Here is a 15,901-nt window from a genome sequence, read left to right on the forward strand (position 1 = left end):
ATAGTATATATATATGTATATGATGTATTATTCTATGGCCTTGCTGAAATGTTTTATTCGAAAGAGAGTTGTGAGATTACACATTTAATTATTGCACCTGTTTGAAAGAAATCATAGTCATTACTAACGAAGTAATGTAAAACTGAAAAGTCAAAAGTAATACACTCGACGACTTACGACTACGACTTAGGGTGGCTTCAACGTCCGAACAGAGATATTTTTTTTCCAAATATGACTATCCAGCATGAGTTTGTTAATCTCCTTGCTGTCGTCAAGCCCCGTGTCCTTCCGAAGGATGTCACGTTTTATTTGTGAGGTGTGGTCGAAGTAATTTAAAACTGAAAAGTCAAAAGTAATACAACTATGTGGTTTTAAATTAGTACTTTAAAAAAGTAATGTAAATTGTAAAATAAAATTTATTTAAATTTCTTATTTTAAAAAACATCAGTTAAAAATATACACCTTAAATAATAATATCAATAATAATATACACATTAAAGAAAATAATCACACTCCACACAACATTTATATTTTAAATTTCAAAATAAATCTCTAAATTTCTCGGTGAATGCCGATTTATAAAAACGTTCAAAATGATTTAAAGTTATCTCTCAAAAAAATCCGATTCCATTTATCAATCGGTTGCATTTCTTAAAATGTCAAAAGGGACACCGGTTCTGCTGTTCGGTACGGTGTACAATGTTTACCATTTTCAGTGGTAGGTTGATACTAGTGAAATTTTCCATTAAGATAGCTTGAAATGTCTGGTTACAGCAGTATCTCAGAGTGGCGGAGGTCTGTGTCTTTTCTCGTGATCTTCATTTCTATATCATGAGGCTCGTTCCTAGATTCTGAAATGGTATTGTGACAAAAATCTGTTATTATGTAGTTTTTGGTAAACACCACATTTCGTGTTCGGAACGTAAAAGTAGAAATGATCACATTTCATGAAATAATAATTATTGAACAGTTTGTAGAAAAATTTAACCGAGAAGAATATTTTTCACTTCTTGTACTTACTATTCACAGCTGCCTAACAAGGTTTAGAAAGGGTTCATATTTTTTATCAGTTGAAAGGTTCGTTCCTGCTGAGTAAAGGTCTGAAGTAAATTGTTATAATATGATATAATAGCAATACATGCAGTTTTATGAAAAAGTTTAAAAAGGTTAATCCGATTCCATTTATCTCGGCGGTGATTAACGAGCCGAGATAGCAGCATCGTAGAGAGCAGTTTTCCGATACAGCTACAGACTGCTATTGCTCTATAGTTGTCAGAATGTCAGGGTTCCTGATGCACCCTTTTTTGTGAATTGGTGTGATCACACTTTTGCTCCAGAGGTAGACTCCTGTCTCCAGGCACAAATTGAAGAGTTTGAGGAGGAGCGACCTCATATTCATGCTCAGACCCCGGAGCATTTCGTTGCTGATGTGGTCAAAAGAAGATGCTTTGCCCGATTTGAGTTTCGCCTATGATATTGTTATTATCTTAACAGTTACTATTGTAGCTTAAGATTTTAAATTTGTATTCCTTGTAATCGTAATTGACTACATTATGAGGGTGTCCCTAGAGGGTAGGGACTTTGGGTTTACTCTACACCCTAGAAGAAGCTGACGCTATCCGGCTGTCAAGGTCACTGATGCGGTGGTGTCAAAAACGCGAATTAAATAGGTAATAATTATTTTAGTCTCTTGAGTCTTGACACCATTTTAGGGTTATACGGGTTCCCGCTTGTTAATGCAATTAGTATAATCAATACAATCTTACTATATATAAAGCGAAACGATAGTTTCCGTGCCATTTTACTGACACCACGGCATCAACTTTAACGCGACTTTTCGCAAAAACCATAAAGGATATACAACTGAAACTTTTTTGACTGGGTCAAATGCTTTAATGGCCTTCACATCAGCATGAAAAAATAAAAAATTGGCCAAGGAATAGTGATTTTAGACCCCAAAATTTTGACCCCCAAGTGGTGTCAAAAACGCGAATTAAATAGGTAATAATTATTTTAGTCTCTTGAGTCTTGACACCATTTTAGGGTTATACGGGTTCCTGCTTGTTAATGCAATTAGTATAATTAATACAATCTTACTATATATAAAGCGAGACGAGAGTTTCCGTGCCATTTTACTGACACCACGGCATCAACTTTAACGCGACTTTCCGCAAAACCATAAAGGATATACAACTGAAACTTTTTTGACTGGGTCAAATGCTTTAATGGCCTCCAAATCAGCATGAAAAAATAATAAATTGGCCAAGGAATAGTGATTTTAGAGCCAAAAATTTGGACTTGGGAGTGGTGTCACAAACGCGAATTAAATAAGTAATAATTATTTTAGTCTCTTGAGTCTTGACACCACTTTAGGGTTATACGGGTTCCTGCTAGTAAGTATAATCTAAGTAACTATATATAAAGCGAGACGATGTATATATATATTTATCCGTGCCATTTTACTGACACGACGGCATCAAATTTAACGCGAATTTCTGCAAAAACCGTCAAAGATATACAACTGAAACTTTTTTGACTGGGTCAAATGCTTTTATGGCCTCCAAATCAGCATGAAAAAATAAAAAATTGGCCAAGAAATAGGAGTTTTAGACCCCAAAATTTTGACCCCCAAGTGGTGTCAAAAACACGAATTAAATAGGTAATAATTGTTTTAGTCTCTTGAGTCTTGACACCATTTTAGAGTTAGACGGGTTCCTGCTAGTTATTATAATTAGTATGATCAGTATGATTAGTATAATTAACAAAATTAGTATAATTGGTATAATTAGTTAATTTAGCATTATTAATATAATTAGCATATTCAGTTGAATTATCAGAATTAGTATAATTATCAAAATCAACTTAATCAGCAAAATTAGTATAATTAGCAAAATTAGTTGATTAGCAACATTAGGTAAATTAGTAAGATTAGTGTAATTAGCAAAATTAGTGTAATTAACGAAATTAGTATAATTAGCAAAATTAGCGTAAGTAAGGAAATTAGTGTAATTAGCAAAATTAGTATAATTAGCAAAATTAGTATAACTAACAAAATCATTATAATTAGCAAAATTATTATGATTAGCGAAATTAGTAAATCAAACATAATTAGCATAATAATCTAAATTGAATAGTATCTCGTTGAGATTATTAAATAGTAAATTACGCAATATTGTGGTCGATTTCTGTCATAAATGATTTAAACAGAATATTTTGGCCAATGAGTTCATGTCGAGAGCCACTAATTTTGGGTCTTATAGTGGTTATTTTGTTTAAATGGTGAGTTTAGAAGCACTTACAGTACCTTGTTCAATTATTTATTTGTTTACTATATATAGTATATATATATATGTATATGATGTATTATTCTATGGCCTTGCTGAAATGTTTTATTCGAAAGAGAGTTGTGAGATTACACATTTAATTATTGCACCTGTTTGAAAGAAATCATAGTCATTACTAACGAAGTAATGTAAAACTGAAAAGTCAAAAGTAATACACTCGACGACTTACGACTACGACTTAGGGTGGCTTCAACGTCCGAACAGAGATATTTTTTTTCCAAATATGACTATCCAGCATGAGTTTGTTAATCTCCTTGCTGTCGTCAAGCCCCGTGTCCTTCCGAAGGATGTCACGTTTTATTTGTGAGGTGTGGTCGAAGTAATTTAAAACTGAAAAGTCAAAAGTAATACAACTATGTGGTTTTAAATTAGTACTTTAAAAAAGTAATGTAAATTGTAAAATAAAATTTATTTAAATTTCTTATTTTAAAAAACATCAGTTAAAAATATACACCTTAAATAATAATATCAATAATAATATACACATTAAAGAAAATAATCACACTCCACACAACATTTATATTTTAAATTTCAAAATAAATCTCTAAATTTCTCGGTGAATGCCGATTTATAAAAACGTTCAAAATGATTTAAAGTTATCTCTCAAAAAAATCCGATTCCATTTATCAATCGGTTGCATTTCTTAAAATGTCAAAAGGGACACCGGTTCTGCTGTTCGGTACGGTGTACAATGTTTACCATTTTCAGTGGTAGGTTGATACTAGTGAAATTTTCCATTAAGATAGCTTGAAATGTCTGGTTACAGCAGTATCTCAGAGTGGCGGAGGTCTGTGTCTTTTCTCGTGATCTTCATTTCTATATCATGAGGCTCGTTCCTAGATTCTGAAATGGTATTGTGACAAAAATCTGTTATTATGTAGTTTTTGGTAAACACCACATTTCGTGTTCGGAACGTAAAAGTAGAAATGATCACATTTCATGAAATAATAATTATTGAACAGTTTGTAGAAAAATTTAACCGAGAAGAATATTTTTCACTTCTTGTACTTACTATTCACAGCTGCCTAACAAGGTTTAGAAAGGGTTCATATTTTTTATCAGTTGAAAGGTTCGTTCCTGCTGAGTAAAGGTCTGAAATAAATTGTTATAATATGATATAATAGCAATACATGCAGTTCTAGTTTATGAAAAAGTTTAAAAAGGTTAATCCGATTCCATTTATCAATCGGTTGCATTTCTTAAAATGTTAAAAGGGACACCGGTTCTACTGTTCGGTACGGTGTAAAATGTTTACCATCTTCAGTGGTAGGTTGATACTAGTGAAATTGCCCATTAAGATAGCTTGAAATGTCTGGTTACAGCAGTATCTCACAGTGGCGGAGGTCTGTGTCTTTTCTCGTGATCTTTATTCCTATATCATGAGGCTCGTTCCTAGATTCTGAAATGGTAGAGTGACAAAAATCTGTTATTATGTAGTTTTTGGTAAACACCACATTTCGTATTCGGAACGTAAAAGTAGAAATGATCACATTGCATGAAATGATAATTATTGAACAGTTTGTAGAAAAGTTTAACCGAGAAGAATATTTTCACTTCTTGTACTTACTATTCACAGCTGCCTAAAAAGGTTTACAAAGGGTTCACATTTTTTTATCAGTTGAAAGGTTCGTTCCTACTGAGTAAGGGTCTGAAATAAATTATTATTAAATATGATGTAATAGCAAAACATCAAAACTTTGGTAAATCTTTGAATAGATTTTGAATTTTGTTTAATGTTAAATACATATCTACAAATAATCTCTATTTAACATTGAATAATGTTAATAAATATTTATAAACACAAATATGTCTCACAGTGATGGAGTTTTGTGTCTTTTTCAGGGTATTCATCACTTATCAATGCCACGAAGCTCGTTTCTGTAATCTGTATTCTGAAATGGTGATTTTATTGCCGATCAGTGACACATTATTTCTGGTATTGTGCATGAAATTTTTGGTGATCAGCACAGTTCATGTTCAAAATTTGATCACAGTCAAGTTCAAAATAAGATAGATAATAGCAATGTGTGTATTAAACAGCAATTGAATTTTAGGAATTCAGCACAATAGAAGTGTTATCACGAAAAAGCACTTAAAAAAGGTAATTTTTTACTAACCTTCAATTCTCATTAATTGGTTGAAGCTGATATCCTCTTTTTCTTCCTGTTGAACATTCGTATAGTCTTTATACAGCTTCGTCTTCGTTCCTGGAGTTGGTTATTAATAACTTAAAATAAAAGTAAATTATCATTAATTGACGATATAAAGATCTTCTCGCTTTTGCCATTTGAAATGGAAAGCACCGGATTTCCAGTCAGTTTCTAATATTTGCTAGACAATATCACCAAGCTATCAATGGTGTATGTTATTACAAATTACAATTAACTAGATTCTACGTATTAAGTATAGGTACGTACCGTAATTGTAGCTGCTGATAAAAGCTGAAAGTAGGTTTAAAAAATAAAAACGAAGGCAAATAAGTTTGCTTTTCTAAGGTTGTTATATATTAGGGCTGGATAAACTTCAGCAGTTCAAAACTAATTACAACACTACAAATCTATTACATTTATTGAGTATTATGTAACGCGATGGAAATATTTTAAGCGGGTAATATTATCCTGTTCAAACTCAGGATACACAACATGAAGACTTTGTTGTAACTTTGTATGAGAAGTATTAATATAAGCCTAATAATGTTAAAATTTTTTGGACATTGATTGAGCAGTTTTTTGAAAGATTTCGACGAATAGAGTAATCCTCCGCTTCTTGCACTTACTGCTCACAGCTCATAAAATGGTCAACAAAGGATTCACATTTTGTCTTTTTAGTTGAATGGTTCGTTCCTACTGAGTAAGGGTCTGAAACAAATTATTATGATATGATATAATAGCAATACATCAAACCTTTGTTAAATCTTTGAATAGATTTTGAATTTAATTTAATGTTAAATACATATTTATAAATAATATGTATTTAACATTGAATAATTTTTATAAATGTTTAAAAACACAAATGTTTCTCACAGTGATGGAGTTATATGTGTCTTTTTCAAGGTATTCATCACTTATCAATGCCATGAAGCTCGTTTCTGTAATCTGTATTCTGAAATGGTGATTTTATTGCCGAGTGACACATTATTTCTGGTATTGTACATGTAATTTCTGGTAATCAACACGGTTCATGTTCAAAATGTAAAATTTTGCCACAGTTAAATTGGAAAATAATTTGAATAATAGCAATGTGTTTTAAATAGCAATTGAATTTTAGGAATTCAGCACAATAGAAGTGTTGCAGTATATGACAAAAAAAAACAAACACTTAAAGTGGACATTTTTCTTACTAACCTTGAATTCTCATAAATTAATTGGAGCTGATATTCTCTCCCTTTCTTCCTGTTCATCTCTATTCTGTCGACATTCGTATAGACTTTATACATCATCGTCTTTGTTCCTGGGGTTGTTAATTAATAACTTGAGATAGGAATAGATTATCATTAGACCTTATTAAGATATTCTGGTTTTGTCATTTGAAATGGAAATCACCGGATTCGCGGTTAGTTTCTAATATTTGATAAACTATATCATCAATGGTTTATGTTGTAACATTGAGCTGGATTCTACGTACATCTCTCTCAGTGTTTTAGTTTAAATTTAATATATTTATGAAACAAAGCGTTTTACTGTGTTATAATGAAAATGCATTCTTTGTTAAATTTTTGAATTTAAATTGATTTTACATTTTATTTTGCTTTGTCAAATGCTGTTGTGTTGAGATCTCAGAGCAGGTTACCTCGATAACTTTTCTGGGGACTTGTGGGTACTGGGTTTCTGCTGTCATACTTTTCCACCCGGAAAACTCAAACATACATTTTCTTATTTGGATATCTAAGTTAGATTGCAGTATCATCTGAGCCATTTGTCATAGCCCATCAACTGTAAGATTAAATTAAATCAGTTTTCTATAGTAATATAACCATTAACCAACTCTCCCCCTTACGACATTATTTTACCCCCTTTCGTCGGTTATGCTGATACTACCCTGGTTGTATGAAGAGTTTAGTTATCCTTTTGTAGTGATGCTATGGTCATTTAGCATATCCGCTTCTACAATACCTGTATTTATACACTCGGGTTCATTAAAATCGAAAATAAATTCCGTTCCTGAGGTGCAGGTCACCTCGCTGCTCCCTTTATTGAGAGCTCTGGATTCAACACAATTCACTTCCACCACGGTTCCTGGGACTACTGGGAACTGTGTTGTTGTTCTGATCGCAGTTCTCCACTCAGCCTTCAGTCCCGTACAGCTCACTGTCTATATGTCATATTAAATCACGTTAAACTGATTAATAAGGGTTATTTTGACGGTTTCTTATGTTCTCTTCCGCAGTTCCGCGATTTAGTTTTCATGACCCAACCCGAACCCTTTCAAGCAACCTCAAATATAACTATAGTATCGTTTGCTCGGGGGTCCAAGTCTCAAATACTGTATACAATTTACCATTCTGTAGCGCAGTTAAATTAAATTTAAAACATAACCATAATATAAGATTTAAAGTTATCTTACCACAGGCAGTTTTGTAAGTGTTTGGTTTCCATCCAGCGTCACATGTCTCACAGCTTGTCATAGCATCATTCCGATATGTTCCTTCCCCACACGGCTCTGGAATTATAACGTTATATATATATATATATTACAACTGGTAAATCGTTGTGGAAGATAAGGAAATCGTTATTATATAAGTACACTTCAGATGTGTTACAATTAAATTAGAATTGAAACAATAGGTGAATAATTAAATATCCACACAACCACGGTTATTTGATAGAATTATTACCACCCAGACTCTTACGGTTTTTGTCTTTTCGTACCACAAATTTTGCCTTCTTGATTCTAAGCCCTATCTGGCGCCTTATCCTTATCCCGTCTTAACCCTTAGCCTATCTTTGCCCATCTATACAATATAGATATAATCATCTCAGCTCGGTTCTTGCTAACAATCCTTACCACATGTTGTTCTCGCTGAGTTTCGTTCCTGGCCAAGTTCACAAGTTGTACACAAGGCTGCTCCTTCTGAACTGATCGTGTTATCAGGACATTCTTTACATGTGTTCATCTCAATGTTCTTGTAGCTTCCAGCTGGACATGGCTCTGAAGAATTAGGAAATCTTTAAGCAGCAATTCGTTTGAACTACCTTATTTAGAAGTTATTGTGAGTACCAATATCCTCGGTTTCCATTCTATAGCACAGTCAATTCAAATTTAAAACACAACAATAATATTAAATATAAGCTTTAAAGTTATCTTACCACAGGCTGTTTTGTCAGAGTTTGGTGTCAATCCAGCGTCACATGTCTCACAGCTTGTCATATCATCATTCCGATATGTTTTTTCTCCACACGGCTCTACAATTATAACGTTACAAATGGCAAATCGTTGTGGAAGATAAGAAAATCGTTATTATATAATTACACTACAGATGTGTTACAATTACATAAGATTTAAAACAATAGGTGAAAAATTAAATATCCACACAACCACGGTTTTTGATAGAATTATTACCACCCAGACTCTTACGGTTCTTGTCTTTTCGTACCACAAATTTTGCCTTCTTGATTCTAAGCCCTATCTGGCGCCTTATCCTTATCCCGTCTTAACTCTTAGCCTATCTTTGCCCATCTATACAATATAGATATAATCATCTCAGCTCGGTTCTTGCTAACAATCCTTACCACATGTTGTTCTCGCTGAGTTTCGTTCCTGGCCAAGTTCACAAGCTGTACACAAGGCTGCTCCTTCTGAACTGATCGTGTTATCAGGACATTCTTCACATGTGTTCATCTCAATGTTCTTGTAGCTTCCAGCTGGACATGGCTCTGAAGAATTAGGAAATATTTAAGCAGCAATTTGTTTGAACTACCTTATTAATATTATGAAGTTATTGTGAGTATCAATATCCTCGGTTTCCATTCTATAGCACAGTTAATTCAAATTTAAAACATAACAATAATATTAAATTTAATAAGCTTTAAAGTTATCTTACCACAAGCTGTTTTATCAGAGTTTGGTGTCGATCCAGCGTCACATGTCTCACAGCTTGTCATAGCATCATTCCGATATGTTCCTTCTCCACACGGCTCTGGAATTAATAACGTTAAAACTGGCAAATCGTAGTGGAAGGTAAGAAAATCGTTATTATATAACTATTTAAGTACAGTTCAGATGTCTTACAATAACATTAGATTTATAACAATATGTGAAGAATTAAATATCCACATATTCCACGGTTTTTCGAGGAAATTATTGCCACCCAGACTTTTACGATTCTTGTAATTTCGTACCACACATTTTCCTTCTTGGTTCTAAGCCCAATACAAATTAAAATTGTTATCAGTCATTATAGGATTAATGCTAAAAATTCGCCTCAGCAACAAACTATGAAGCACAATGCACATTGCACAATGCACATATTGTGTAAACTCTGCAAAATAAATATTGAACCAAAAAAGTTTTGAGTTTGTTTGGTAAAATACCTTACTGCTTATATGTTCAAGATATTTTGTAAAAACGTCAGTTTTCAATTGATAATTGTTTCAACCTTTAGTAGCTGAAAATGGCTTGTCTCCATGATGTCTACTACAAAATATGCAATATTTCTAAATTATAGTTAGCTATTTTGCAATCTGAAAGAATGTGATTTTATCTCATTCGGAGAATAGTAATTGATAAAATTATGACCACTTTATTAAGTTATAAATAACAATATGTACTAACTATCCTATATCCCATATCCTATAATATATGTGTTTATGTTAAATAACTAAATGGCATACTTGAAATTTAGACAGAACACACGTAATCACGAGCGTACGAGAGAATCAGCAAGTTGGCTTATTTGTAAATTAAAGTTATTGTTTGTTAAACCAATGCTTGTTGTTATTAGTTACCTGGTTGTGGTATGTAGTAATCAGATGCTGTGTCGGAGGAATGGAACTGTATCTTTGCCACGTATCCGGTCCAGTACGTGCTCCAGCCACTGCTACTACACGTTGCTTGAGAGATCAGTATGTTGAGCACCTCTACCTCGTTACAGTGTATCACTAGTCTAACACCTGCAGTTCTGGTTAGAGTGATACTCCACACCTTGTTAATAGTAGAGGGGGGTTTAACAGGGAAGTTAGTGGAGGTTGAGCTGCAGTAGGGGATCCAGTATTGTGGAGTAGAGCTGAAGTAGAGGACGACTCCTCCTGAAAGCGGTCCCTCAGCTGAGTAGAAGAACACAAACACCTTATCGCCACTCCCCAGCACACTATTAGTTTTAATTTCTAAAGGTTTCGACTCAGAATCCCACTCTATTTCCACCTCACGTTTCACTGGTAACCAACCTGTTAATTGTATGCTTAATTCATAAGTATACTGAGCAACGATTAATGAATATCATGAATTTAAAGAAGAGGTGTTCTAGCAAAATTGTAAAGGAATTGTATGAATTTTGCCCATAGTTTATTCTCAGAATTTAAGGGCCCGACCATACTATGACTGTTGTCACCATGACTGTTGTCACCATGACTGTTGTCATGGTGCGGTCAGATGTAATGACCATATGTACGTAGTGTGTTTAATGTTTATAGGGCGTGCCAAGGATACGTGACAACTCCTCAGGCACTCGGCTTTTCAAAAGCCGTACCTAGCTGATAATCCGTGCCTGACGTGACTGCAGGCACAGTCTATTCAGTACTTGTGCCAACTGTCATGGATAACGTTACGTCACGATTACCTAATAAGGTCAATATTTTGCGTGATATGGAAATTTGCAGTGCAGAGTGCAAAGATAGTACTATAGTACAGACAGATCTGTCTGAAAAAATCGATCTACTGACAGAAGAAGCTTCCGAAGGATTTATGACGTTTTTAGGTTCAATTTTAAGTTTCATTCGGGTGGCCAACTTTTCCAAAATTGTCCACGTGTCTTAAGGCCACTTTTTGCCACGTTTGCCACTTTTTACCTCCTTTCTTTTTTGTCAAATATCTTCAGCTGTGAACATCGTAGAAGGATACGAATTAATAGAGGGTAATTATCATATCGACGAGAAAAACTTTTGTAAGACAAATGTTCTTGTCCGACAATTAGATAATTGGATAGTTACTAATTAGCAAGTAAGCAAGTAAAAATCATAAAAATGTTTATTGGCTCAAAATGATCGGAATTTCTTGAAACACTGGGAAAGGTAGGTAGTTTTTGAAAAAACTTTCGAAAATTTAAAATTTTTTTCCGCCAAACGTTTTTTCGAATAGAAGTTCTACTGAAAGCATCAAACCATGGTTTGGTGGCCGAACTGCATCCGACCGAATTGGTCCCCACTGGGAACCAGATTGGTCCCCACTGGGAATCGAACCCCAGTCGTCCGTGTGGGAAGTAAATGTATTAAAACCACTAAACCACCCGGCCGACGTGACAGCACTCACATTTTACTACAGGGTGGGCCAAAAGTCAGTACCCATACGTTGGCCTTTATAGCTCAGTCACTGAGTGCCCAATTTAAATACTTCTTTCTGGTATGACTTAGTACCACCACTGGTTCGAGGAATTTGTCAACTCGAAAAATATTCGCGTTCATTTTTTTCAAATGGAGGTTCATTTTCACATTTATTTGATAGTTTGGATAGTCGGATCAAGCTAAATGTTATTGTATTGTGTTTGGCCATTCGAATTACGTTTGTCCTGAAAGAATTAGAACTGTAGCTTCTCAGATGACCGAGATATGAAGCATAACGAGTTTATTCATTACGTGTGATCAGGTGATTGGTTTACCTAATCACGTGATAAGGTGCCCCCGTTAACTACCCCGTTAAACATTATGGGAATTGTTAATGGTGCCCAATTAAGGTGTCGTGTCACGGTGTCACATAATCACCCAGTCAATATTGTTAACGAGATACAGAAAATGCTTGATAACTTCGTCATTTCTAATCCGTTTTGCCTCATGTTTTTAGATCATATGCAACATGTGATAATCTACCGTCTCTGAAAAAAATTAGGCGTTCAGCATGTTCAGAGAAAAAACTATAGGTGTTTTAATATTGAATGGGCGTGGTCTAAAATATTCAAATTTTCAAATTTTGACGACGGAATCCTCGAACCAGTAAGTACAGTATGCCATCTGCAAAGCAACAGCTCTCAAATATAAAACACGGCGGAGCTATTAAGGCCAACGTATGGGTACTGACTTTTGGCCCACCCTGTATTTTCATCCCAATTATCATAGTATGTTTAGAGATCGAGCCTAAAATCATGACAAATGGCACAGTGTGTTAAGAGGCCGTGCCTTTACAGTTACTCGTGACAACAGTCATAGTATGGCTCTTACTTCCTTTTTCCATAGGTAGTATACAAATTTGCGAAATTTGTGACTAAAATTATGGTATTACCAAAATGTTTGTAACCAAATTTATTGTGAACCAAATTTATTGACCTTAAGGTATACTTTTATGCGATACATTGCATGAATATCATTATGGTTAACTTTTAATCAGTATATTATGTAATCATTTGATTTAACCTGTTATCCGGTTTGCAGAGCCATGTAATTCAAATTTTTCCCGATTACTTCATTTCCCGATTACTTCGCTGCCTGTTAGGTGCCTTGCTGTCACTCGATAGGCAGCAGTATTTATGCGACCAAAAATTTTTTTTCTTACAACGACATATTATGCTATCTTTTATAATCCAATATTTTAGAACTTTACACCTTGTTGTATTTGCGGAAGATCAAAGCATACAGACTGTTACAATGCTGAAAAACAGCAAACTTTTTCCCTAGAGCGTTAATTGTATATCCCTAGGAGGTCACTAGTATCAAGATCTTAGTTTTAAGTTATATTTAAACAAAACGCTTATTTAACAATAGATGTATCTCCAATCAGATAATGTAACTACACAAGCCACTAAGCCACAGCAATTAAGTCTATGATGTGTAGGCTGAGACATCTAGAAAATGCCGTTTTGAGTATAAGTTGTTAACTCAGATTCAGACCCTTGTTTGTTTCAGCTGTTAGATTTAGCATGAAGCAAACAGAGGAGTGAATTACCGAGAATTAAACAATTTGAACTTATATAGTGACACCAGATGGATTTTTATTATTATCAATATCATTTAGGTCTTGATTCTTTTCTGTTTGATCCCTGTCACCCTGTGGTCAATTCAAAGATAATACTTTCGACACTTGCACTTCTACTGGATAAACTTCACCTCATTGGACACACTACCTACAGCTCTTATCCCGCGCGCGGACGAACACTAAGTATCAGCCCGAAAGCAGCTCAAAAAGATTTCTACTGAGCTTGATTAATTTAGTAAACCTAAATTCGTTACAATTTGCAGGCCGTGAATGGATGGGGAAAACGAGCGACCGATTACATTCCAGGTATCATTTTGCATAAATTTGAGAACGGTAACTTAACTTGATTTACTTCCTTTGTGTCTGGAAAAAGGAGATACGGTCGATGGTCCAATCTACCCAATTTTTGGTTTTTGGTGAAAAATATTTGATACTATAATTATCTCATTTCACCGGGTATAAGTGGTACTACTACTACTACTACTACTACTACTATTTTCTATAACGATAAATTATTGATCTATTTTTGATCAATGATAAGTAAAATAGCAGCTCATGCATGCACATGTCACGTAGCTTACCACAGAGAGATAGCGAGATGATTTGTAGGAATATTAACGTCGTTTGAAGATTCCGCATGTCTGCCATTCTACATTGTTAGAAAAATCGATGTTTAACTTTAAACGAAATATTAACAACTGAAGATTGAGGAAAGTACATAATACAAGTTTACTAATTAACTCGCCAGAGTGCTATCACGTTAAATTACGTCACTTACTACGTCACTCATTACGTCACTCATTACGTCACTCACTACGTCACTCACTACGTCAATCACTACGCCACTCACTACATCACTCACTACGTCACACACTACGTCACACACTACGTCACTCACTACGTTACTCACTACGTCACTCACTACGTCACTCACTACGTCACTCACTACGTCACTCACTACGTCACTCACTACGTCACTCACTACGTCACTCACTACGTCACACACTACGCCACTCACTACGACAGTCACTACGTCACTCACTACGTCACTCACTACGTCACTCACTACGTCACTCACTACGTCACTCACTACGTCACTCACTACGTCACTTACTACGCCACTCACTACGTCACTCACTACGCCACTCACTACGTCACTCACTACGTCACTCACTACGTCACTCACTACGTCACTAAATCATTGCACTCTTTCAGGTACAAACTGAAGAGCGGTAACTTTGATTTCGGTGTGAAGAAAATCTACTTCTACTGGCTGTGTTTTGACGCTTCTGTATTTGGCTGGTTCACTTCTGTTATATCCGAGCTGGTCACTTGTATGGGGACTACATGTTGAGCAGAAGTGCGATAAAGCGGTACAACATTAACAGGCGCGTATCAGAGCAATAGGCAAAACATATTTGCCCCTACACTCCTACAGGAACGAGATACATTTATAACCAAACAATTCTCCCAACGCTAGGTTATGTCACCTTTGTGTGGTAGCATCGGATTGACAAGGCCCAGTACAAAAAATAAAAGGATGCTAGCGGTACGAAGACATGCATCATGATAGCCAGATCTCAAAAGCACGGCTCTAGATAATCTGAAGAATATGATAGTGATCAACCCCATTTATTTCAAAAAATTGTCCATACTAACAGCCAGGAAGTTACAAAAATAGGGAAATTTTCAGGAGCAAGATTCTGTGTGATTCGAGATATATAAACAATAAACATATATGCAAGGACCAGACACAAAATTTTCACACCGAGGCAACTGCAGTGTATTAACGTTTTGACGAACACAGAATTAGAATAAATCTATAATAAGACAAAAAGATCGTAGGGAATAAGTAATCGGGTTTGGATATATGAGGTGGCCCGATGGGCGATGGACCTGCGTTGTCGACAAAAGTCTGCTCCTTCGCAATATGGACCACTCCCCTATAAGTATAATTATGTGTATAAAAAGAGTATATTTTACGCGCTTGACGCTATAAGCCATGTGTTAATTAATTACAGGCATAGCAACCAGTTTTTGGTGCTTGACGACTGTTACACTTACACACGGATCAATCATTAATTTAAATGTTATTTTGGTGACACAAGCTTAATAAATTACCGAGTGATAAAATTCAGCAATTCAAAACAAATAAAATCATGTTATCAGCTGCGCTCCTACTAAATCGCTCGCCCAAATCGAGCTTGCTAAATCACTCTACAGTCGATCTTCGAGATTGTTCTAAAAGGGCCCCCGACAGTTGAAACCAATTTCAATCGATGTATTTTCGGACGCTGATTCCGAATCACCCACCATGACATAGGGTTAAAATGCTTTCCTGACGAGATATTGGCAAAAAACTGTTTCGATCACGTGATATGACCGTATAAGGAAGTTAGTCTAGTATCTAGTTAGGGTTAGGGTTTCAGCATATGCTTTTG

At 35.0% G+C, this 15,901-nt stretch overlaps 3 protein-coding genes across 8 annotated transcripts in view; 2 read left to right on the plus strand and 1 right to left on the minus strand.

Annotated features, from left to right (window-relative positions):
• Positions 1-3,689: 3,689 nt before the first annotated feature.
• LOC134819538 (endosome/lysosome-associated apoptosis and autophagy regulator 1-like) lies at positions 3,690-14,105 on the minus strand. Of its 3 annotated transcripts, XM_063829527.1 has the most exons (16): positions 14,042-14,105; positions 10,289-10,726; positions 9,385-9,480; positions 9,074-9,217; positions 8,651-8,746; positions 8,349-8,492; positions 7,908-8,003; positions 7,081-7,651; positions 6,689-6,794; positions 6,368-6,446; positions 5,462-6,202; positions 5,160-5,236; positions 4,912-4,992; positions 4,600-4,743; positions 4,357-4,436; positions 3,690-4,187 (listed from the first exon to the last, which is right to left on the minus strand). In XM_063829527.1, the coding sequence occupies exons 1-8, from the start codon at positions 14,097-14,099 to the stop codon at positions 7,404-7,406; spliced, it is 1,320 nt and encodes a 439-aa protein (XP_063685597.1). In that variant the 5' UTR covers positions 14,100-14,105; the 3' UTR covers positions 3,690-4,187; positions 4,357-4,436; positions 4,600-4,743; positions 4,912-4,992; positions 5,160-5,236; positions 5,462-6,202; positions 6,368-6,446; positions 6,689-6,794; positions 7,081-7,403. The 3 variants fall into 3 exon arrangements, with proteins under 3 accessions (XP_063685597.1, XP_063685598.1, XP_063685596.1); XM_063829528.1 differs by having other exon boundaries at positions 4,678-4,743; positions 6,689-7,651; XM_063829526.1 differs by having other exon boundaries at positions 6,689-7,651.
• LOC134819544 (CCHC-type zinc finger nucleic acid binding protein-like) overlaps positions 5,884-15,901 on the plus strand; it is a 33,880-nt gene continuing 23,862 nt past the window's right edge. For 2 of the 3 annotated variants that reach the window (XM_063829536.1, XM_063829538.1), the window contains exon 1: positions 5,884-5,916. The gene's annotated coding sequence lies outside the window, so the exon portion shown is untranslated. Of the gene's footprint in view, positions 5,917-6,562; positions 6,573-15,901 lie in introns of those variants that run through there. The other variant, XM_063829537.1, reaches the window with a different exon arrangement.
• The window catches only part of LOC134819546 (5'-AMP-activated protein kinase subunit beta-1-like), a 96,890-nt gene continuing 86,876 nt past the window's right edge, over positions 5,888-15,901 (plus strand). For both annotated transcript variants that reach the window (XM_063829543.1, XM_063829544.1), the window contains exon 1: positions 5,888-5,924. The gene's annotated coding sequence lies outside the window, so the exon portion shown is untranslated. The remainder of the gene's footprint in view (positions 5,925-15,901) is intronic.

This window comes from Bolinopsis microptera, chromosome 8 (assembly GCF_026151205.1).
Source record: "Bolinopsis microptera isolate Bmic1 chromosome 8, MBARI_Bmic_1.0, whole genome shotgun sequence".
In the NCBI taxonomy this organism is placed as follows: Eukaryota; Metazoa; Ctenophora; class Tentaculata; order Lobata; family Bolinopsidae; genus Bolinopsis; species Bolinopsis microptera.